We start from the raw sequence: 24,409 nt of genomic DNA, 5'->3' as shown, positions 1-24,409 counted from the left end.
CATTTTTTTGAGTTTCTATTAAGAAAAACTTGCTATTGTTGAGGAAAATCAGAGGGTTTCTTTCTTTATTGTTCTGAGTTTGTTTTTTTTTGTTGACCCCCTTTAGATTAAGTTTCTCTTCACCTTCATTGTTTCTTCTCTGCTCTGCTGTCTCATCTTTCTGCCATTGTTGTGGTCGTGGTTTCTGGGCCTCATCTCTCTGTCATCCCAGTCTTTGTTGTTCCCTGCTCAAGCATTGCTCTGTCATAAAATCAAACCGTTGGAAAAGTCCAACCGCCCCTCACCTTTCCAGATAGTCGTCAGCCTCTGTTTTCCCTCAAAGGCATGCAGAACACACACTTTTACACACACACACACACGCATGGCTGTTGAAAGGAGCTCTGTTGTGGCCTCTGAGCATTGCCAGGCAAGAACAGACTGTTGCCTTTCACCAGCGTTTAATGGGACGCAGAGAAGGTCATTTTTACCTTCTGTGTCTTTGAGAAAGACGGTTGGTGAGTGACGTTGGATAATGCAGCCTTACTGGAATCCAGCGTCATAAATTTGTAATGCAAAACATCTCATGAATGCAACCTGCACTCGTAAAGATAAACTGATAAGGTTTCGATCCTGTAGCCTGTTAGTTTACATGATCTGGCTAGAGGGAATAAGATGTAAAATGTAAATGCTGGTTTTGTGTTTATATAACAAAACATAAGAAAGAGAGGCGTGAATAATAGTGGCAGATATTGTTGTTTTAGGTATCTGTTATGAGTGTTTGGAGAAAAAAAGGATCAAATTGCGATTATGACACAGATACAGACAGTACATCAATAATCCAACTCTTTTAATATTAAATGAACAATGAAAACAGTGTCAGGTAGATATCAGCCAGTCACAAGTAGTGAGAAATACAAATATTGTGGTGGTTTCGAAACTGGTTTTAATGAATCAAAAACATTTTTTAAGAAAATGCCAAAGTGACTAAGTTGTGTTTTCATTTCCTATTTCAAATATAGAAAAGGAGAGCCCCTCCCCCACCAGTTTCTGTACACCGCTGTTTAGCTTGTTGTAAGAAAGCTTTAACACTCTGTTTGCTTAAAGAAATACCATTTTGATAGCTTGAAAATATTTCCAGTCATTGAAAAACAGTCATGGTGTAGATGGAAACTAAAGGGAGCACCACACATCGCTCTTATTGATGAAACTTTCATTTTGAAGCTACAGCCACAAGCAGAGTGGCTTTTCTGCCTACTGCAGGTATGCCACTCAACTATTATCAGCAGGTTATATGCCTCTAAATAAAGACCAGAATGGAAAAAAGGTTTAACATTCTGTACATTAAGTTCTTATAAACAACTTGTCTTAAAACAGTAATGGCACAGTATGGTATAATTTAGCATAAATAGGAATCATTAATGCTTTTTTTCTTTATTGTATGAAAGAAATTTGATATACAGTCTGAGAATCGCATATTAATCAAAATAGCTTATTTTAAAACAAACTCAAATTATGTTGCTGCTGCTCATGTCATGAGATAAGCTGTGCAGATTGTAACTTTACCAAAATACGCATGCCTGTTCTTAAAAATGATCATATTATGTAAAGAACAGAACGCAGTAGAGATTGTACTTGATTTCTAAAATGAAGCGGTAATATCACATATACACAGTGTCTAAGTGAAATAAAATCCACAATGGGTTGAAGAAAATAGATGCTCAGTACTTTAGACCTGGATATATTGCTCCTGAGTGCACTCTTGAGTTTTGTATGTGGATCAGTCACAGTCCATAAATACTCGTCCTGATGGCCGTTCAGAACCTGAATAACACATCACGTCATGCAGGCAGACTGCTGTGTGCTGCAGAGCCTGGAGACTCTTCTGATTATATAGTTCATTAAGAAGTAGGCATGTGTTGTTATTGAGCTATCTATTCTGACCAGATAAACAAATTTCTGATTATTATCTGACAGATAATCTGTCTATTATTTGTCACAATTGTGAGCACATTTATCAACCCTATTGCATCCCACCATGTAGTTTTTACATATTTATAACCACTTATTTACATTTGAAAGACATGAGGCATTTGTCTGGACTTTTTTTGAGGTCAACCATGCCTGGGGACAGAGGTCAGATTTCTGATCTCCCTGGCTGCATGGATCCATACTTTGACAGTCAACCATTTCACAAATACAATTTGACCCAATTACTAAGATAAACATTTCCCCAGCCAGACTAATGACATTACAATCCCCTGGCTGTGAGCAACTAGCAAATAATGGTTTGCTAAGCTTTAATTTAGCTTCTTTTGCAGAAAGTGTTTAAAGAACCACCCTTTAGATTTTAAATTTTTTTCTTCTAAAAACCCTTTGTTAATCCGCTTTACTGTCGATAAATATTAGTATTATTCATAAAGAAATTAGAAATAACATTTTTTGTAGCACAGTTGTAAAAATATAAAGACAAAATTTGTGGGTTAGATGCAATTAATATCATTGAAAAGATACTAGATTGATTTGACTTTTTATCCAATTATGTTTCACAAAAAATATTTATTGCGGCTCATACTTGCTACAAAAACTTCTGAAAACTGACATTTTTACGTATACCGCTTAGGAGTTCATTCGGGCTTGTATAGCTTTGTAAACCATAGAAACTCACTCAACTGCATTTATGTGAGGAATGTCGTTCAGCAGTGGAATTGCTTTCCATAATTATAGATGTCGAGATAGAAATTAAACAAACGAGTTTTGGATTGGCTTGTCAGTACATAACATTCCTGCATGCACTCATGCACTTTTTACGTTGATGCATGCTAGAGTTTCATAGTATGCACACAAAACCTCAAAGAATGCTGAGAAATCCGTTCCTTGTGAGCATCTCGGTGTCAGAAGCAGCTGAGGAGACTAGAAACACAACAACTCTCTTGTGTACCACCACAGTTGGGAGAGTGAACACATTCCACTGGCAGTCCAGACAAACCTGTGGGATCCGGCTGTCACTGCAGCAATTTGCATTTCTTTAAAAATCTAGAAATGATTGTAAGTTTTTACAGCGTACAAATGAAATTTAGCACACAAGAACTGAGCAGATGGGTTATATTCGTCTGCTCCGATGAAGTATTGGATCCTTTCATCTGATATGCCATCACATAGTATTATATGATGACATGATGTCCAGTTTAGACCCTACAGGGCAAAGTGTGCATTTCTTCATTGAGCTGAATGATGACTCTGGGAACTTTAATAACACAACAGACCCTGTTTGCACTGCCACTCCACCAATTTCCTCCTTTTATTAGAGTATAAACTGTCCAGGGCGGAACGTGTTTGTTTAAGCATGCATGTTTGTCAGCCATAACCCCATGTGGTTTGGGGTATAAAACTAATCAGTGCTGGAGTTCATCCGCTGGGATTGCAGCATCTTCTCTTATGAGAAGTGCTGGAAAAGTCTGGAACTGGAGAACGTTTTAGATTTTATCTCTCCGAGGATAATTTACAGCAGCCCACAACCGTCTCAAGAACTTAGCATTTGGATCTTTATGAAACCAAATCCAGCAATGCTGAGATGAGATTCAGACACAGACCTCCTTTGTCTTGTCAGAGAATGTAAGATATAGCTCAAAATAAGCAGATGGTTTTAAATGAGTCGCATAAAAAAGCTTTTAGTGGATTTCTTATGCGTTGAGTTCGAGCTCCATATAAGCACTTAAAGATGATTTATTCACTTAGATTTGAAAAAAACAGTGTCGCTTACACAAAATAAGTAGAACATGATACTTCTGTATGTCATTTGTTTAAAGATGGCGTGTTTGCTTTGGTATGCATAAGAATGATATTGGCAATAGTTTATAGCTGAAAACATATCAGCGCTGTGTAGATATGCGTTTTGTCACATCTATGTTTTGACACAATTGTGAAATGCAAGGAAAATAATTCATGGTTTTATTTTAAAAAATTTACAAATAAAAATCTGAAATGTTTTGTATCTTATTCCAATTGCTTAAATATTGGAATGAGATACAATATTATCTTATTGTATCTTGTGTGTGTATATATAAATAAATCAAAAATGAGAAATTTAATTCAGAAGTGACCTAATTAAAACTCCACCTATCTATAATTTTATCTCAGTATAAACACTGATAATCTGTGAAAGCCTCAGAGGCTTTATTAGAGAACAATAGTGAAAAATGTGCATCTTATAGATGCCTCAAACAGATCAAGGATGAAATTGCTGAGAAGCTTGAAGCAGGTTAAGACTAAAAGGCAAATCTGCAGTTTGGAACGTCTTACTGAACCTCGGTCAGTTCATCAATTGAGAAGGAAGCAGCTAAGAAGACCACAGTAACCCTGCAGGAGTTGAAAATCTCCAAAGCTCAGAGAATCTGTGACAGGACTTGTCAGCTAAATCCCACAAATCCTGCATATTTTGTTGTAAAACCTTTTAAAACCATCACCTCACTTCCACTTCAAAATTATACACTTTGTGTTAGTCTCTCATAAAATCCCAGTAAAACACATTGGAGTTTGTGGTTTTACTGGGTCAAAACATGGAAACATTCAAAGAATGGAGGACACTTTTTCAAGGCAGGCATTTTTTCTGACCCATCCTCTCTAAGAAATGTCCGCTTTGTTCTTTAAATAAAACTCTAAAATCCATTATGTCGTACTAAATAAAATCTGAGAGGCCCACAAATTGTATCCTGCTGTTGTAAAAGTTTCCAAACAAAGCAGACACTTTATGGGATGAGAGTTTTAGGGATCCAGTGATTTACAAAAACGCTCCGCGTTCCAAGTTTCCAGTCCGTTTGTTACACTGGATTCCTCTCTTGTGACTCAGTTTGTACCGTGGGTCAGAACCACTGGTAGTCATGTAGAGGGATAACCTCAGAGGAGATCTTTTCCAACTTAAACTGGGACATGACCTCTGACCTGTTTGCTATGCTGTCAAGATCAACACTCTGAACAGCTGTAGCATGGCTCAGTGGTCTTGGCCGCAGCGCCTCTATACTTACAATGAAGAGTCAGTTTTCTGCGTGCTTGTTCGGGGTTTCTGTAACGTTTAAGAGGATTGTGCAGCGAACAGAGATGTTTGTTCGGTCTGTTTAAAATGTAGTTGCATCCCGGTTTGGAGGTCTGTAGTTAGTTAGTGAGGAATGCCTCGGGCCCAAAAGTGGAATAAATCAACAACATAACCGTCCTCACAGTCTTTCCTTTTTCCTTCCCCCTCCTCTATTCTAAATACTTTCCTGTGTCGTCCTCCTTTCTCTGACCTTTATCTTTTTTCTAGCTCACCCCCCTTCCCAGGACCTTAACATCTACTTCCTTTTTGCTTCTTAACTTTATCTCACCCTTCTCCCCGTACTTCTTACTTCATGTTTTCCCCTCCCTGCTTTTGTTTCCCTCTTCTCCAAAAAAATAAAAGAAAAAACGCTTTGTGGTATTGCAGACCGCTGGCTGTATTTGCAAAAAGCAAAGAAATCCGATACTGCTGGAAGAAGGAAAAAAATGATCTTTTGTGACTCTAATAGAAAACAGCAATGCAGAAAGTCCAGTAGGTTCTTTTGGGCTTTCCAGTTGCTGAGATTAATTTTCCTCTCCTGCACATTTCAAATAAACAGTTTATCTGAGATGACATTATTGAACCTGAAACAAGAGAAAACGTGTTGGAGTAGATCTGATGATCATCAAAGATGAATGATTAAGACCTACTGGTATGATTTATCTAACCTAAAACATTCAAAATCTCCAACTAATTTGGTAATCAAGATTTGTATTATTAGACCCTGCTGCTGATTAGCTCCTGGAAAAAAAGATGAGCTGCTTCATCACAGTGTGTAGGTTGTGTTTAGATAAAATTTTTTCTATTAGTCTTGAAATACACAAACCTGATCCACAAGTTTGATCACTTTTTCGGTTCACTGTAATTGATATGCAGGACAAAGGACATCCAACTTTTCCCGTCTTGTTCAGAAAACTGTACATCTGGTAAAAATCTGCCAGATGTTACTTGTTAATTGTCAGTGTTTTTGTTTGAGAAAAATATTTTACTGAACAAATTATTTTGTAAAGCTTTTTTATAGAAACTTTAGATTCTTACCTCAACTTTATTTCTGAAATGCTAACATTTCCAAATCCACCATGTTCAGTACAGCTGAAATGGGGAAAAATAGCTTTTCTATGCTCCTTTCCGTCTTGCTGTTATCTGCCCAACGTTTTGCTCTTTTGCAGCTTGAATAAATAGTAGACGTGTCAAGCCAATCAAAAAAGGTTTCTATTTAAGTAGTTAGATTTCTATGCTTTCACTGATTTCATTTTTTAAAACATTTCCCACTGAAACTGGAAGGTTTTGAGTCTTCTCGCCTCGATAATAACTCGTTAGCTCCTTGAAGAGTTTGATGTGGTGTGTTCATAGATTTTTGAGCTTCTGACACACTTTGGTGAAAATATGTCCCCTGATATTTTCCTGCTGCTCTACTTGTAGCCAACTCCAAACGTATTTTGTGTTAAAACATAATCCTGCTCTTTTTTTTTCCTCTAAATTGTTTGACTTAATATCCGCAATTTTCTGCTGCTCCGTCAGTGTCTTAAGGTTTGGGTTTTGTTTATACCCAACAGCTGCTGACCCACCAGTCTGAGACATTTGAAAACTGCAGGTCAAATGTTTCTCATTTATAGATTCCTGGTCCGACTTCTTGTCTCCAGACGACTCTATATTGGCTAAGAACCATCTACGATCTGCAGTACCTCTAAAGATCCTGAATAACTCCATTTGATTAATGGTGTCGACACTATATCCAGTTGTAACTATAAGGTCTTTCACTATGGTAGTTTGAATAACTTTTAAATGAACAACTCTGAAAGAGTGTGTTTCACCGACAGCTCGACATTCTTGTATCAACATCTCTCCCTTCTGGGGTTGAATGTTTACTAAAGCAGACAGCAGTTTACTACCTGTAAGGAAAGTGATTTATTCTTGTCAAGTTTCCCACGATCCTGGATTTGGTGGTCCTTTTCTGTGTTGCATGCTTGCAGAGTAGTTTACAGAGCTTGGAAAAGTAAGGAGTTCAGAGTCATTGAGGACAAGGAACAAAGCTTTGGGAAGCTTTACTGCTTCAATCTGGAAAACCTGTTAAGTCGACTCCCTCTACTCCTTCTGTCGCCTTTATTCGTTGTCCCTTTTCTTGGCGTGAAAGGGTTTTGTACTCACCCAAAAAGATTAGTTTGCTTATTTTGTCACTGTAGCAGTATTGTATAGTCATAGGGCTGTAGATCAGTGGTTCATTACGTCCAATGTTTCATCACCCAACAAAAGTGTTTAGCTAAATACAGAAAGATATCACAGCCTGCTAAAGCGTTCCTTAGCAAAGAGAAATAAAACTTTAATTTAGACCCAAACTTGTCTAACTTTTCAGTGTCTTTTCAGTGTGAAGGTAGACCAACATTTTTGAAAAGGTACAGTTTAAACATTTAATGACATCCCTAGGAAGATGCCAGACTGTAAAGACCAGCTAAATAGAATAAAGCAACCCCTCCCTCATATGTTGCTGTGCACTTCCAGACAGCTGGCTGAACAACTGATGATTAATATATTTCCGGCTGAAAAGGCGTTTAGTAAATATTAAAATTTTTATTCTAATTTTTGTTCATGCACGTCCCATACTGGTGTATGCATGCCTAAAGAAATAAAGGAATTGACCGAAGGGAGGAAAAGGACAGAAGCAAAGCGGAGGTCTGTGTAGAACTTCAGGGCGGTGCATGGGGAAGGTGGAGGGCACTGAGATGCAGCAAGTTGCTGAATGACTGCCTGGAACAGGAAGGGGAAGTGGTGAAGGAGGTCAGGAGAGCTGCTTCCATAGGTGGGTCTTTATGACATGTGGATTTACACAATGAGTTACAATAAAAGTGAGACTGAAGTTTAGAGTTTCCACTGCTGTGTTATTCTTTGCCGGTTTTTTTCTTCTTCCATTAATCACTTCAAGGCCAATTTGACGTGTTTCCACCAGGAGTGGTCCATGGCAGTTTAAGTGATTTGAGTGAAATGTCTGGGGGGTTTTATGTCGAAGCAGCAGAATTGTTTGCTGGACTCCGTTTTGTGAATGTCCACGTACATGCCTACCCATCACCCATGATCAAACAAGAAAGGTTTGAGGCAAGGACTTGGTTTCGATGCACAAAGCCAAGCATGCACTCTGTAGATGTGTCTGTGTGAGGCAGTCCAGCTGGGAGCAGATCATATTTCAGCTTCTTTTTCAGTCTCACATTAAAGGACTGATACCGAGGATACAGGAGGCCTTATAAAGGGTTGCAGCACCTAAAAGCCATAGATACAAACCCAGCAGTTTAAATCCATACTGACAGGTTACATTGTTAAAGGCGCATTCAGGTTCTGCATGCTCAGGCTTTGGAAGACGGGCTTAACGTTGAATATATAACTTATTAATCCACACGAGGAAATCTAATGATTAAAACGGGCTGTTGCAGTGACTTCCTGCCAAATCTGAAGTACTTTAAAACTAGATAAACTATTTTCTAATAGGTTCTCTTTGAGTAAAGTCCGCCTGCTGGGATGAAGGCTACATCTGTTTAAAATTCACTATGTTGTAACAGGGCTGGTGTGGGAATGGCAAAATCTCTCAGATAATCACTTTTGCTTCTATTGAAAGTCTCATTAAATATGGATAGTCTTACGTGGAAACACTTTGCAGACTTTTACGATACCTAAAGTCTTATTGTTCTTCACTTCATTAAGTTATTTCACACCTATTGATGTAATTCAGACTGAACCCCTAAAATAAATTAATTTGCCAAAGAATTTGTGTCTTTTCTTATGTTCAGGAAACCATCTTGGGGAGACTCACTGTATTTTTTTCTGATTTTCACAAAGCGGTCAGCTCTAGTACCTATCCACACACTTAAAGGATAAGAAAGGAAAGATTGGTGCCCGTCTCCAGCGCCTATAAGCGAGACGAGGCACAGCCTGGACAGGTCACCAATCCATCAGAGCAAGACTGAAACATATTAGACAAACAAGCTTGTCCTCACCCTGACCTCTAGAGGCAAAGAGCTCACACACTAGTTGAGCTAACATCTATGTTTTAGACGGGGGAAGCAAGCACATTCGACTTTTATAAACTGTTTGTGGTGTGTAAATGTGGAGTGAGTATCTGGAGATTGCTAAAAATGATTACTTATTGACCCACTTTGTACATGCCCTCTCTAACGTTTTGTGCGAGCAACCACAACTAAGTATTTTTATTGGTTTTCCACATCTGTTTTCCTTTGCTCTGGCTTCGTTTCCATTAAACTTCAAATGTAAGCTGTAACTGTAAATAACCGAGTCACAGAAAATAAGAGGTCAAGTTGTTTTTGGGAGAATCTTTACCAATTAGCTACATTGTCATTATCTGCTGGTGGAGCACAGATGCATGTTATAGAACCCTGTTGATTTTGTAAAAAAAAAAAAAAACAGTAAAATATTTAATAAAATATTTAATGTTGTTTCAGCACTTACATTTCTCTTTCGTTAAAAACATTCTCCCTTCACTACCTGCATCGATGGCAGTTTCTGTGTCTGGTTGTATTTTTGTATTTTTTCAAAACTCTGACCTGCTGTTTAAGTGAAGGGACCAGCTGTTTCGCTATGATGCAATTCTGAACTTAATTAGCCGATCATCTGCCGAGCAGCTGGTGCTTTTCTAGATTGTAGATAAAACAAAAATGACTAATGTGCTCTAAACATTATACGTGCTTCATATGTTGGTAAAGCTTTAAACCTTCAAACCCGTTTGGCTTTGTTTTTATTTTAATGTAGAGTTATTTATTGTTGCCTTAAATTCTTTAAGTTCTTTCCATTCTTGCTGCGAGGACATTTTGTTAAAGAAACTCAGCTGTGCAGATCTCCTCTTCACTACCTTATCTTGCTTCCAGTACCGCTTTTGCACATTCCCTGCGTTGCTGATGACATTTATTTGACCCCTTTTCCTTCCCATCAAATGCTTAGTTCCTCTGTGCTTTTTACATCAACAGTAACCGTACAACCTTGCCTCTCCTTCTCTCTGTGTCGACGCAGGACCAGAGGTGTTCCTCAGCAACAGCAGCAGTGCCATGTCTGAGGCGGTGGCGCCTGACGCCATGGTACCCCCAGCAGTGGGCAGTCTATACGGGGAGAAGGCCGGTGGAGCCATGGTGGACTTCAGCTATGTGGGGATTGATGCCATTCTGGAGCAGATGAGGAGAAAAGCCATGAAGCAGGGCTTTGAGCTCAACATCATGGTTGTAGGTAGGTTGTGATTCTTTCCACACTAAAAAACACATCTAGTCTGTACTCGCCTTACTTCTTGCAACCTCCTACATAATGTTAAACCCAAAACTAAAATGTAAATGTCTTTTTTCTATTCAAACTTCTGTCTCAGCCTCTTCTGTTCACATCCAAATGCACATTTCTCATAAAAATCCTCGCATTTTTGTTTCCTCCTGCACTGACTTGACTTTTGTCTCTTTAATCAGCCTTGACTGAAAGCAGAGGCGTCAAACTGATTTTAACAAGCATCCCTCTCTGTTGGAGGCCCAACACACTGCCTTTGAGTCCTGTGATCACACACCTTTAATTACACACTGCTCAGCTGTAACCAGGCCATCATAAAACTCTCTTCACTTCCAAAGGGCGTCTCCTGAGGATGATGCCGTGACACCTTTTGTGTCTGGCATGTTAAAAAAGAAAGAAAGGGAAGAAGTCTTGAGTAAAATGAAAGAACCCTTATTTCCATGCTTTCTTTTGCTACTATAAATTGGAGATAAAATACCATCTGTTACTCATCAGAGCGTTTCAGGTTGTGCTTTCAAAATTACAAAAGCAGGAAATGATTAAAGTAACCCAATTAGAACAGATGCAGTTCCTTTTTATTAACTACGTCTACTTACTCATTTCTTTATCCATTAAAGAAAATAACATAATCAAAAGAAATACCACTAAGTACTGGTATATTTTTGACCCGTTGAACGTACCTCCGGGGCTTTTAAAAGCTTAATCCTCTTGAAGAATGAAGAACATTGAACATGGTTGTCTTCATACAGAACGGTAAGGTGGAAAACTAATACATCACTCTGAAAATACAGTGGTGGCAGGATGATGCTGTGGGGATACTTCAGGATAGGTGGAGAAGCTGGTCAGAGTTGATGGGTAGATTGTAAATGCAGGTAACTCCTGAAAGAAATCCTGTTATGAAGTAGTAGGGCAGCGACACTAAACATGCATCAAGAGATGCAGTGGAGATTTAAATGCCAGAATGGCCCAGTCAAAGTCAAGAGCTATATCCAATTAAGAATATGTGTGGAGATTTGAAAACCTCTGGTTATAAAGATGCTTTCTGTCTGTCTAAGTTTGAGCTGCTCTGCAAAAAAGAATAAGATAAAATCTGTTTCTAGGTGTATGAACTTGAGTTTAGCGACTTCTGCTGATATGGAAATGAAATGTGGTTCTTTTTGAAAACACTGACTCAGACCTTTTGAATTCAAGGTAATGCTACTGCATTATTTATTTTCCATTTCAGTTATGCACTCAAACTTACAAAAATAACTCAATGTTAGTATTTATGAAGAAGTGCAAGAGGTACAAATATTTTTTGTAAGCCTCCAGTTCTGAAAACAGATAAAACCTCTGCAGGTGGAAACAGTCTTTCCTTGTGTTCGATGTAGTTCCACTTCATAGTTTCAGTGTGAACATTGTTGGCATGAATGCGCCTTCCTCTATAGGTTCCAGCTGTTGGGATTTTTAAACTATTGCTTGAATTATGCCCTGCTGTCTGCCTGCCTAGGTGAGTGTGTTTTAGAAGTGATCTCCATAAATCAAGGCGGTTCTTGTTGACTTAACCTAAATTCAAACTGTGAAGGATTACTTCTCAAATGGTCACTTCCCCCTCTTTCTGGTCTGTTTGTGTTTTTTTTCTGCTCACATGTAGAACCTTTTTGGTTCATGTAGCAACATGGGGAAAGTAAATTGCAATGTTAGTTTTGATAACATAGATGCAGGTAGACACTGCTTCTTTCCACTTCAGAGCCATTAGATCTGAAACTTACATGTAATAAGAGTTTTAAATTAGTTGTATTTTAATTACGTGCAGATTTGTAACAGCATTGTTCTCATTTTACAGGGCAGAGCGGCCTTGGGAAGTCGACTCTGATGAACACCTTGTTCAAATCTAAAGTCAGCAGGAAGTCTGTACTGGGCACCGGCCAGGAGAAGATCCCAAAAACTATTGAAATTAAGTCCATCAGTCACGGTATGGCCTTTCTTAGTTTTCAGTTTACATCTTTTCCTGCTGTTTTATGACACGTAATCCCCCACAGCTGCTAAATCCTAAAAAGGAAGCAAACCTCTAGTGATCCGAATCATCTTGTGCTGCTGGCATTTATTGGCATTGCTTCTCTTTGTGCAGACATCGAGGAGAAAGGAGTGAGAATGAAGCTCACCGTCATCGACACACCGGGATTTGGAGACCAGATTAACAATGAAAACTGGTACGGCATAATTTCATTAAGAGTTAAACCAAGGTTAAACAAAACACTGTTCTATTTTATATTTTTTTCCTTTAATGGATTCGCCCTTCTTGCCATCAACGTAGCTGGCAGCCCATCATGAAGTTTATTAATGACCAGTATGAAGCGTACCTGCAGGAGGAAATCAACATCAACAGGAAGAAAAGGATTCCAGACTCCAGAATCCACTGCTGCATATACTTCATCCCCCCGACTGGTCACTGGTAATGACTTCAAATAAAATTAGTACATGTATTTAATACTACTGCCATTTGTCAAAGAAATCAATAACTTTGACTATAATCACTGTTGTTTTTAACCCACACTAGAAGTGACTTTTGCAGACTTAAAACTTTCATGGTGTGGTATTATTAGTAACATTATTACAACCATTTTGTCAATGTTTGGCTTGGGGTTTGTGAATACTATCATTTATCATGCGATGACAATGAATTATGTTGTAAGCTAAATGAATCAGATTTAGACTGGAAAAAAACACTAAAATAGTCTCAATTTATACAAAACACAAACCAGGTTTTTAGAACCTTGCAGCTGAACTGCGTGGTCCGCTTTTGTTTACTTCCATCTTAACTTCATCATATTTGATTGTCAGGATTTTTTTAAACTGTAAATATATGAACATGGAGGTATTTTCATGTTTTTGTTTTCCTGAAGGCAGCGTATTACACACATGTACACATGTTTTTTTGAGGTATACAAAAAATGATATTATGTTGAAGAATAAATGCAAGTAAAATTGTTTTTGGATGACAAAGTATTGCTCCTGTACAAATACATTCACTGTTAAACTAGAATAATCATAAAAAAACAGCTCAAATGTCTGAATGAAAGCAAATTTACAGGAGTAGACATGAATAAAAAAAAATATATTTTTGTAAAAAGCATGTTTTCCTGCAAGCATCCCCACAGAAAGTTTGAACCGTTTTTAATCTGGACTGACTTTGCCACAAACTGCTGCTGGTTCTGCATGTGTTCATCCAGACCTTTTGTTTATTCTCAGGTGGAAAATGTGAGGCTGTGCTTTGTTACTCTCCAACTTCAACACACACGCACACAGTCTTGTCATTTCACTTCAGAACCAACATATCCCAGAACACCATTCCACTGCACTGCAAACACAGGCTGCTCTTGCCAATTTACCAAGTTTCTCCCTGGATTTCTTACAAATGCAAACATCTGGCTCTTATTGAACAGGCTAATCTACTCACTTGGCTCAGTCTGTAGTTCCTGGAGCTCAGGGGACTGGGTTTTACTCACAGGAGGAATTAGCAGGAGGTTTCTCATATTCTCATGTGCCCATCGAGACGTTCAGCACACATTTCCTTTCATTCTCTGAAACCGAAGCCGAGTATCTCGGGGAAACATTTTGCAACTGCCGAGTCCTCTGTGGAGACTCGGTTGATAAGAGTTCTGTCCAAGCGCCGCACCTCAGCTCTGTTATTTTTGTGTCTTGGTCTGTCTTTACTCAGTCAGGACACGGGTGTGAAATGGTCTCCCCGAGTCGAGCCGGCAGTGTTTCATGTTGATCCAATTCAGATGTCACTTAGTGGGAGCAGCAGCTGCTCAGAGCTCGTCTCAAAAAGACCAACATAGGCAGAACAACAGTAACACAGAGGGTGTGTGTTTTGAGGTGCAAGCAATCGGTTTTTGCATTTGTGTCATTTGTTGTGTGCTTTTGCTTCAGTGCACGACACTAGCTGGACAGAATCTAAAAATATGTAGAAGCTTCCACAAACTCTGAGATTCTGGCTGTTTAATGACGTGAAGCCTCCAGTAGATCAGATGGACGTGTAATGAGTTGATCTGGGAGAATAGTTGGGAAACTCTGCCCTCTGCTGCTCAAACCGAGTATTGCAATTTTGAGATGATTCATTGTCCTTTCACCTAATTTTGCTCTGTCATTTTCACCCCCCTCAGTCTGCGACCTCTTGACGTGGAGTTCATGAGGCGTCTCAGCAAGGTGGTCAACATCGTCCCGGTCATTGCTAAGGCAGATACTCTCACGCTGGAAGAGAGAGACTTCTTCAAAAAGAAGGTATCTTTTTTTATTTTTTCAAAAAATTAAAAGTTTAGTCTGATCTTTTTTTTTTTGGAAGGATCAGGCATGATTATGTTTTATTTATAAATATCTAATGTTATTTTTTTGTAAATGAAAGATGATAATTGATAAATGAGATTTAATTTGCTACTAATCTGATCTGATTTAAGTGCGTGTGTTGCATATCTATGTAGGAATAAATGAAAACTGTAGCAGGTGGAGGTTTATTTTGTTTGTATGTTTTGCTCTCATCAGATCAGGGAAGAGCTGCGAGCCAACGGGATTGATGTTTACCCTCAGAAGGAATTTGACGAGGACGCAGAGGACAGAATGATTAATGAAAAGATCAGGGTAAGAGCATATGGCTTTTCACCTAAAGCTAATAATATAATAAAGCATTTGCAGCCCTTGAGCCCTCCCACTTTAGCAGCATTAAAACCAAAATATACTTCACCTGGATTTTATGTTTCAGACCAATACAAAGTAACAATGTAAATTGGAATAAGATTTTGTACAAATATAAAGCAAACTTTAGGACAACAGGATGCCTTCAGAAGATGCCTAATCAGTCGCCTTGTATGTAATTTAATCTCAGTATAAGTCCAGAAGTTTGTTAGAGAAAATTAGCGAACAAATGCAGACAAAAGTAAACAGCAGGGATAAAATCATATATGCCACGCTTGACGATGGTTACAGATGGTTTCTCTGGAGGAACTGCAGAGATCCACAGCTATACTGATGCTTGTGCACTTCACAAAACTGGTGTTTATGGAAGAGTGGCAAGAAGAAAACCATTATGGAAAGAAAGCTTTGACAAGTTCACTTTTAATTTAACTGCAAACTGTGTATCAGTCACAGTTTGCTAAAACTTTTAAACTACGCCTGCCAAACTGGGAGTTGTGAGTGTCTCAGGCTGGACGTTTTTGAAACAACACACTCGTATGCTGCGGAGTTGCATCTATTTTAAAGTGAGTATTGTAGTGACCTCTGACAGCTGCATATTTTACACTGTTCTTTAATTATGGTAGATAAGGATTTTATTGCTACAATTAATTACAGCTGCTGCTGTTCTGATTACAGTTTCTGAAGAGGGCAGGGATGCTTGACAGTAATTATTATGATGATGAAGATTGTAAGAGCTTTGATTAACAGGATTTTGAGACCGAATGTAAGAAATTGTACAGCTACTGTACTTTTTAATTCAGTGTCTCTCTTGAGTAAAGCCTTCCAGCACCTGATGCAGGTAGTCATTGTTAGTAAAAGTGGTTTTACGTCACACTTTATTGTAAGTATCGATAAGTGAATTTTTGAAAAATTGAAAAATTTTCTACCATGAGGTTTGGACTGTCACTCTGCTCAGAAAAACAATAAAACGGTATTGATCGCAAAATTATTAGGGATAATTATATAATTATTAGGAATTATCACGAAACAGCAGAAACAAAAGAAAGCATCTTAAAATAGTAATTTTTAAAAAGCTACATTTTAGTCTTCCACTGATTTGTGTTGACTTGTTATAATTATTTAAAACTTATTTGTGGTTTTAGTGTAGCTGTAGGAGTGACTTTGTAATTCACTGTGGCTCTCTGACTGTTGGGGCAGGAGATGATCCCGTTTGCGGTCGTGGGCAGCGATCAGGAGTACCAAGTGAACGGCAGAAGGTTGCTGGGGAGGAAGACCAAGTGGGGCACTATTGAAGGTAAATTTCACCTACTCGTATAATCTATGATCCATCATCAAAGCAGTACTTTTATAGCTTACATGGAAATAATTTGATTAATTAATAGGAAAAAATGGGGATGGAGTTATTACAATTGATTCTGTAAAAGAATTTCGAGTTTACTATTGTGTTACGTCAAGGTTTATATTAGACTTTGACTTTAAAAAGCCACATTTCTTTAAAGAATGTTCTTTAAAGAACTTTTTTCTTTTTCTTTTTTTTTTACTAAAATCTCAAAAAACAACTTTAGTCGTGCAGATAGTGTGTTAATAATGTTTCATCTCGAATCATTCCCTCTGTTTTGATTTCACTGCAGCATTGAGATAAAATTTTAAATTATGTTAGCCACTACAGATCTGACGCTCTGATTCTTTATCAAATCTCTCATTAAAGAAGCTTCATTTCCTGCAGCATGCTCTGCAGACACACAGCCACATGTCTGCTGTAGTTTCTTTGCAGCGATACTTATCTCCTCTGATTTACATAGCTGCAGAGATGTGTGCAGCAGATCAGAGCAGACTGTAGCTATGTTCATGCTTTATTTGTGACTTAAAGAAAAATGCACTTAGACCTGCACCCCCGCCTAATGGGCTGTTTGCGACAATGTTTTTTATGAGATTTCTTCATTTATTTGAAACACTGAACACGTTTCCTCTCTCCATGCAGTTGAGAACATCGCCCACTGTGAGTTTGCCTACCTGCGAGACCTTCTCATCAGGTGAGTGGATTTTGGCCTCCTCAACCTTTTTTATGTCACATTAATTTTAACATGCACATAAAACTGGGGAGCTCTTGGCTTTGAGGTGGGATTTTAGGGGAGTTCTGTGATACTTTAACAAAAACTGTAACAGTTTTCTCTAATCAAAGATGGCTCTCATTCTGATTATCAGGGTTTTTAGTAAATATGGTGGATCTGTTTTTATTTCTGTTATTGCCTGCTGCTTTAAATAAATGACAAATTTTCTATTTTTAAAGCTAATCCACTTTTTATCATTTAAAAGAGGTTTGTAAATATGAAAAGTTAGAAATTATGATGAAATCTATTAAGTGAATTTTTGTCATTTTGGTGTTAACTTGACAAACACCATTAACCAGACTGGGATGTTTTACCAGCGTTTGGCACTAATGTGGCTCAGTTGGATCAGCTCTTAAATCTGCTATGTTCTCGTGGCCATCTTTTAGAAACCAGCCTCAGAAAACTTCTCAATCTTTTAAAGTCGATAACATTTTAAAAATTCAGGTGTTTTCAGTGACAGAATGGGTAGCTCTAAAGCTCTTCTTCCATCTGAGCCATCTACTCAGTCTAGGATGCTCACATCCAAGAAGAAACAAATATTTCATGAGTAACTTGTTTTTACAGCAAGTTTACTATAATAATTTCCTCAAAAGAGAAAATGTAGCAAATATAGGCAAAAAAAGCCAACACATGTTGTAACACATGACCTGAAATACACTCTCACTTCTAATACTGATTAAAAATCAGCAGTGAAAAAGGTAAACATTGACAACAACTCTACCTCAATAAGCTACACTCTTCCTTCATAAATTTTGTGAAACTTTGGGTCATAAATTTGTGCGAGAGCGTGAACCAGCAGTGGACAGAATTCTCCAAGATACCTGAATCAAATGAGCAACTCGTTACCAGGCTGCTGCAACGCCTGCTGGCGACAGCTTTCAGGTGTGTTGAACACACCTGAATGCTAAAAGTTTCAGGACGGTAGGTCTCTGTGCTACCATCCTGAAACTTTACTTCAGGGCGGCAGCATTTTATTTACATTTTTTGTGCATTTTAGAAATTCTGTGGCTCTGCTTATGGATTCAGCAGATGTCAACATATCCTAATTTGTTAAAATATAAAACTGTCATGGAGTTATGGTGCTTTTTGTTTGTTTTTTAATTGTTGCATGTTGTTTTCATGTTGTTCAGATGTTGAGCAGCTTTCATCAGATGGAGGTTTAGAGTTATCAGTTTTTTGCTGCCTTGAGTTTCAAAAGTTGCACTTTGTGGAGTAAATCAACTTTCTAAGGCAACAAGTCCTACCACACTTCTTGACTAGACTACCCAAACTGGACACTATAATAAGATGAAAATATAAAATATGTAGTTATTGCATAAAACATGACTGTCTAAATGTTTTCCAGCAAGCAGGTTGAAGTTTTTTCCAAATTTCTTTTTTTTTTTTTACCAGTTTAATTCAATGCCTGCATAACCTGCACATCAAAATGAAGGAAAATAGTCGTGTTTGAAAATATATTTAGTCATTTTATAAAAGCATAGGGTCTGACAACCACATATCTGTAGAAACAGCAGAAATACTGTAAGTCTGATTAAAGGCCGGTTTCTTCTCATCACGCTTTCATGTGTCTTTTTGTTCAGGACCCACATGCAGAATATTAAGGACATCACCAGCAGCATCCACTATGAAATGTACCGCGTGAGGCGCCTCAATGAGAACAACACTGCAGTGGCTCATGCCAACGGCGTCCCTGAACATCACCTGACCGCCCACGAGATGTAGGCGCCGCCTGCCCTCCACTGCACAGAGTAACGCACCAGATGTGAGACTCTGATCTTCCCTCCACCCAGCCCTGATCTCACAGGTGGGGTAAAAACTCTAAAGCCTGACAAGAGGGACTTTATTGTCTGCAGCTTAAAGGACTCTTTATCAGTTTATTGCCTTTTTTTATTGTTTCAAACTTAACTTTACTGATGACAAAACAGAGAAGAAAGGGTTCTGCCTTCAAGTTGTGCTGCAGCTTTGGTTTTATATCCCTTATGTCTTACAAATTTTACAGTCTATATTTTGGGTGCCAAAATGTTTTTTTTTTTTTTTTTTGGTCTACCAAACTGATTGGATTTGTCTGATTTGCTTTAATCAGTAATAAAAGTTTGCCGTTTTTGTTTCCACGGTAGGAATTTGTGCCACATTAGAAGCACAGTGTTTTGTCTCGATGAACACACTACAATAATACGCATAAAAACTGATGAAGATCATGTTTTAATGTTACCACTACATGATCAGAGCATGTTGGAAGAGGAGGAGATGGTTCTTTCCCAAAAATGTTTGACATGCCAAAAACGGTAAACTCAGCTAAAAGCCACCAAATAACACACGATGTGCCTGAAGGTTTTTCTTTGTGCGCATCACAACCTGTGTTTTGCTTCAATTCTTTGTTCATATCCTGTTAAATATAAATCTCAACATTTTGTTAAACATCGTTATTTAGTAGAAATATCGTAAAGAGTGCTTTAAGATGGAAAAAGTATTTATGCACGTTATAAAATGTGAACATTTTTCATGACTCGTCTTCCACTTATTCAAAAATATCAACACAAAACGTGCTCAGACGTTCGAGCTTTTTCTGCTTTTCTTTTTTTTTTTTGGATCCTCCTCAGTGCCTTATTTATTGGAGGACGATTTGTGAGCTCGTCGGCTGAAACTGGAAAGAAGAAGCAGGTTTTTTGGTTCCACCTGAAATTACATTTAGACATCTTTTAGTCCTCGCGTGTCATTTATCTTCCATCGACCAGACCACTTTTTTGCTCTGTTTACCACAATGTACCAAGAATATTTCTCTTCCATGCATATCTAATGTCCTTCTGTCGCCGTTATGCTCTGTCTTGTATATTCCTCTGTGTTCCGATACATTTTTGTACTTGTATTATTGATAACAAAGTTTCCTTTATCTTATTTTAAAGAAATAAAGATTGAAGTTTTAAATATTTATCCAATCACTTCCACTATTTCACATTGAGTCCTGTTTAAACTGTTGTTTTCTGTCATTAATTCATCTCACAGCATGGTGGGGGGAAGGGAGTGCAGGGGACTTTATTCAGATTAAAAGCTTTGGATCATTTTCTGCTACACTGGATCCCCACAGCATTTAATCGCAGGTGTAATTTACTCACTCGAGCTCTTAAGTTGTCATTAAGCCATTCCTCGATTACCTTGTGGGATCAATATGGCTCTCTACATGGTCAGTGCATAGTTGATTAGCACTAATTACTTGGGGGCATGAGTTCCTCTGTTGGTGAGGAGTGTAGTAAAGGAGTTGTAAGCTCCAAAGTAGACGGCCACACTTTCGGAAGTTCAGTCCAAAGAATCTAAATCGTCAGCAAAGTAAGTTTTTAGTAGTTCTCCCTTGGAAAAAAAAAAAACTTTTTTAGCTTCAAAACAAAACCTTATGACATTTTACCATTCAACCTAAAGTAATTGCTTTAAATGTTTGTGCAATTTTCAAAATGGCGACTTGGATCATTGCTCCTCGAAATGGCACCCGCTGTCGCCCATCCTCCATGGTTTCCATCCAGCGCCACACACACACACACACCCATGACGCCCTTAACCGCCACTCTTTCGCAAGCTTTAACCCTCCGCCATCTCATAATTTGAAATCTCCTCATTTCTCATGTTTCTTTTCCTGCCTGCTTCTGTTCTCCTGGGGGAAAAAAAAAAACTGCAAGAGAAGCAGCTGCAGCTCAGCTCTGCACCAACTGGGGCTCGCCGCCTCTCCTGCGTGCCACCCAGCAGTCGTCTCGTTGGCAGCCACCCAGCGCTTCGCCGCCTGCTTTAATGACATTCATTAATGAGGTGCATGCTTTATGGGTACTAATGAAGTTGGCATCTCCAAGACAGACACAAACAGTTTGTTTAACACAGGCTGCGCACGTGTGGAGTTGTTGAAGGCTGGATATGCGACGCCTTGAAATTTCGCCACATAACCATAAACTTCTGCGTGTTTTATTTTGGTTTTATATCCAAATAAAACAGGAAAAAAATGGATACATGTTTTTTTTTCTGAATAAAATCTGGAAATGTTGGCGTGTATCGCCTTCATTCTGCTGCTGTTAAATGAAATCCAGTACAAACATAGAAATCACTTTAATTATTAAATGGAATCAACCAGTTCTGTGAAAACCTTTGAGGTTTGTTAGAAAACATTAGAAGAAGACAGCTGCTGTGCTGTTTTCTACCAGAAGACATCTTCACAAAGACCGAGGAACACTGCAGACAGGCCAGGGAGGAAGCTGGCAGAGTATCTAAGCTAACACATGGTCTAAGCTAACATGGTCTATTAAGACGTGGCCTAAACTGATGGAGAACGGTAATCTGACGAGCAGCCAAAAGCTCGGAGTTAAGGTTTCATTTGGATGAATCTCTGAACACAACTGTTAGCCATGCACTCATTAAATCTGGCCTTTATGGAAGTTGTTCCTGCTTGTAGTTCGTCGTTAGCCCTGTAGGGGTCAGCGTAAACATGTGGAAGATGCTGCTCAGCTCAGATGAGAACATTATACCTCTGAGGCACACAGCGCCTGACCCTGAATAAAACCTCCCTGCAGTGACACACGGCAGCATCGTCCTGTGGGGAGGATGTTCCTCAGAATCGACTTTATTCGCCAAGTTTGCACACGCAAGCTAGGAGGTCGACTTCAGTTCTACTTTGCACCTGTAAGCACTGAATGTCCAAGGCGATCCTGAGACAAGGCAGCAAACCTTTAGCGTACAGCATGAGGTAGAACAATATGTGTGTTGAAATGGCCCAGTCAAAGTCTCATCCTTAAACCAGTTGAGAATGTGTGGTAAAGCGCAACATCTGATGCTCACAGACGCTCCTCATCCAGTCTGAGCGACCAGCAGCAATAAGCAAAACCTTCAGCTCCTAGATGTGCAAGAAGCAAAACCTAAAAAGACCTGCGGCCGTTGTCACAGTGAAGGGAGTTTCTAAACAAAGTATTTACACAGGAATTCAGCAGAATGATTTTTTTGTTCATGTAAAAAAAAAAATTAAAGGTTTAATTGCCTTTCTTTTCATTAGTATTAGCTTGAGTGCATCGTAACGCATTGCACCCCATTGCCACATCTTGTTAATGCGTCTGCCCATCTTATCTGCATAGAGACGATGTGCTACCAATTAACATCTGTTTGTACGATGAGAACGATATAGCATCACGTCATGTTTTTCCTTTTTTATATATATATAATTAGCCAGCCTGATTGGAAAATCACTGGAGTTATCTGTTTCTCTGAGAAGCTCTGTCGGTGTTTTGCATGTATTTGCATATCTGCTGCTCTCCTCTGCTGCACGGGCATAAGGTGGTGTTGCCCTCATTTGTCTCATCCCTCCCTAGTCTGCTGCTTCTCCTCTCCTTTGTTGGCACACTCTCTCCTTCTCCAGCCAAACCCCCTCGTCCCGCCCTGCCTGCCACCCCTCCTCTCTCTCTTTTTCTCTCTCTCTCCGAAGTCAGTTTCCTGTCTTGCTCTTGGCTCTTCGCCAGCCTCTCAGACATGCGTTGGGGAAGGGGCTGAAGACCGTATGCAAATTATTCGACTTTATGGAGATCAGCCCCGCTGTTAATTAAAAGTCAGCTGCAGATTCAATTAGCTGTCTGAAAAGGGAGGGTTGAAATGGGATTCTGTGGATAGATGTCGAGCAGATTGGATTGAAAAATTCCCATAAAAGAGCGCCGACGAGGTTGGGAAAGGCAAAGCTCTCCCTGTTTGGATGAAGGGTTCAAAGGACTGGACACTTTCAAACATCTGTAATCTGGGAAAGCACCAATTGTTGGGGGTGTCATGTAATATGCTGACAGTCATGACAGGGATTGTGTTGCTCACTGCTTGAAAGCAGAATATGCCATCCATTGTGGGGGAAAATATTGCCATTAGTCTATCGTTTAAAGCGAACAGGTCTGTCGGTGAACCGTGGAATGGAAAAAAAAATAAAATCACATTCTTGGTTTCCATCAAATCTCTTTTAACTTTTTTTTTTTTTTTTTGGTTTCAGAATTGCAAAGCTGATTCTATCATAATGACAAATATTCAGTAATGCGCAGATATTGAACAACAGCCCCTCAAATCACTCTCTCAGAAGACGCGTTGAGCCGGAAGCATCTCCTAATAGAGGGATGCTGATGGAGGATCAGCGGTGAAAAAATCATCTCTTCCTGTCAGCAGACGGCGAGCAGAGGTGATGAACGGCGGCGAGTTGGAGACGTGAGGAGCATGAAAGGAGCCGGGCGGGGGGAAGAGATCTGAAGGAAGTGGGAAGTGGGGGACTGGTGGGATTTCTTTTTGCGTACAGAGAGGTGTGAAACTTTCAGAAATGATTAAATTCACACTTAAACATTGTTTCGCATAAAGATTCTGCTCAATTATTAAGTTTGTTCTTTAACCAGACTTCAAATTTTTTTTCTCTTATCTACATTGAATTAGATTGACTCTGTTGCTATCTGGAGTGTATGTACAAGCATATCCCTGGTAGCAAAAGAGCCGTATAAAAATGACCAATTAGATTACAACATCCAGTCTGCTGCTGTGACTGAATGACAAAGCAGGATGATATTTGCAAAAGCTTCCTTATGCAGATAGCTGCAAATGAAGAATGTCGTGTTGAATATAAGACAGTACAGATGAGTATCTTAAGTGGGAGAAAGTATATTTTATTTGAGGTGTTAGATTTAAGGCAGAAGCGATTTCATTATTACAATCAAGGATACAGCTTTTGTTATCCACCAGTTTTATATTGAAAATCTCATCGTAGCACTTTAATTTATCTTCAGAACTGTCATGCAAGCCAGTATAAATGCATTCTGAATCCTCATACGAGTGAAAATAAAATCATTTCCATGTCCTTATCTGTCTCTAAAATGATTTAAATCAAATCTTAAGTGTTATTTATTAAGCAGAGACGGAACCAAGTTGGAAACGGCCGTATCTTTCTGTCATGACTCAACAGGAGGGCCTGATGCTCTTCACTAAGGAGGTGGCGTCACAAGCAAAGAACGTTGTGATGAAATATTGAAGCAACAGCTCAAGATATGAGACAGGTCATCATCACGGAGAGATGGATTGTGGGTAGAGGTAAAAAAAAAAAAGTGTGTGAGAGTGAGCAAGGCAGCTCACGAATCTAAAACAGTTGCACCAAACCTGTCAGGAGGAACGGGTCAAAATCTACATGACACTAAACATCCGAGGCATTTCACCTCAGTGAAACCATCCAAACCAAAGAGTGTTGCCATAACAACCTGGTGGCTCATGTTTTCTAACTGACCAGTCAGTGATTAAGGTTAATATTCCCCAAATTGGTCACTGACTGATTTTTCTA

General features: G+C 38.9%; 1 protein-coding gene across 5 annotated transcripts in view; it reads left to right on the top strand.

The window, feature by feature from the left end:
* LOC103469330 (septin-9-like) overlaps positions 1-20,028 on the top strand; it is an 89,261-nt gene extending 69,233 nt beyond the window's left edge. For all 5 annotated transcript variants that reach the window (XM_081609931.1, XM_081609934.1, XM_081609932.1 and 2 more), the window contains 9 exons: positions 10,058-10,267; positions 12,138-12,266; positions 12,423-12,504; positions 12,609-12,746; positions 14,461-14,578; positions 14,837-14,932; positions 16,184-16,280; positions 16,968-17,019; positions 18,678-20,028. In XM_081609931.1, the coding sequence (XP_081466057.1) occupies positions 10,058-10,267; positions 12,138-12,266; positions 12,423-12,504; positions 12,609-12,746; positions 14,461-14,578; positions 14,837-14,932; positions 16,184-16,280; positions 16,968-17,019; positions 18,678-18,819 (1,064 nt within the window). In that variant the 3' untranslated portion in view covers positions 18,820-20,028. The remainder of the gene's footprint in view (positions 1-10,057; positions 10,268-12,137; positions 12,267-12,422; positions 12,505-12,608; positions 12,747-14,460; positions 14,579-14,836; positions 14,933-16,183; positions 16,281-16,967; positions 17,020-18,677) is intronic.
* Positions 20,029-24,409: the final 4,381 nt, after the last annotated feature.

Source organism: Poecilia reticulata, chromosome 8, assembly GCF_904066995.2.
Source record: "Poecilia reticulata chromosome 8, P_reticulata-male-v2, whole genome shotgun sequence".
NCBI classification, from domain to species: Eukaryota; Metazoa; Chordata; class Actinopteri; order Cyprinodontiformes; family Poeciliidae; genus Poecilia; species Poecilia reticulata.
This window is presented reverse-complemented; position numbering and strand designations above follow the sequence as displayed.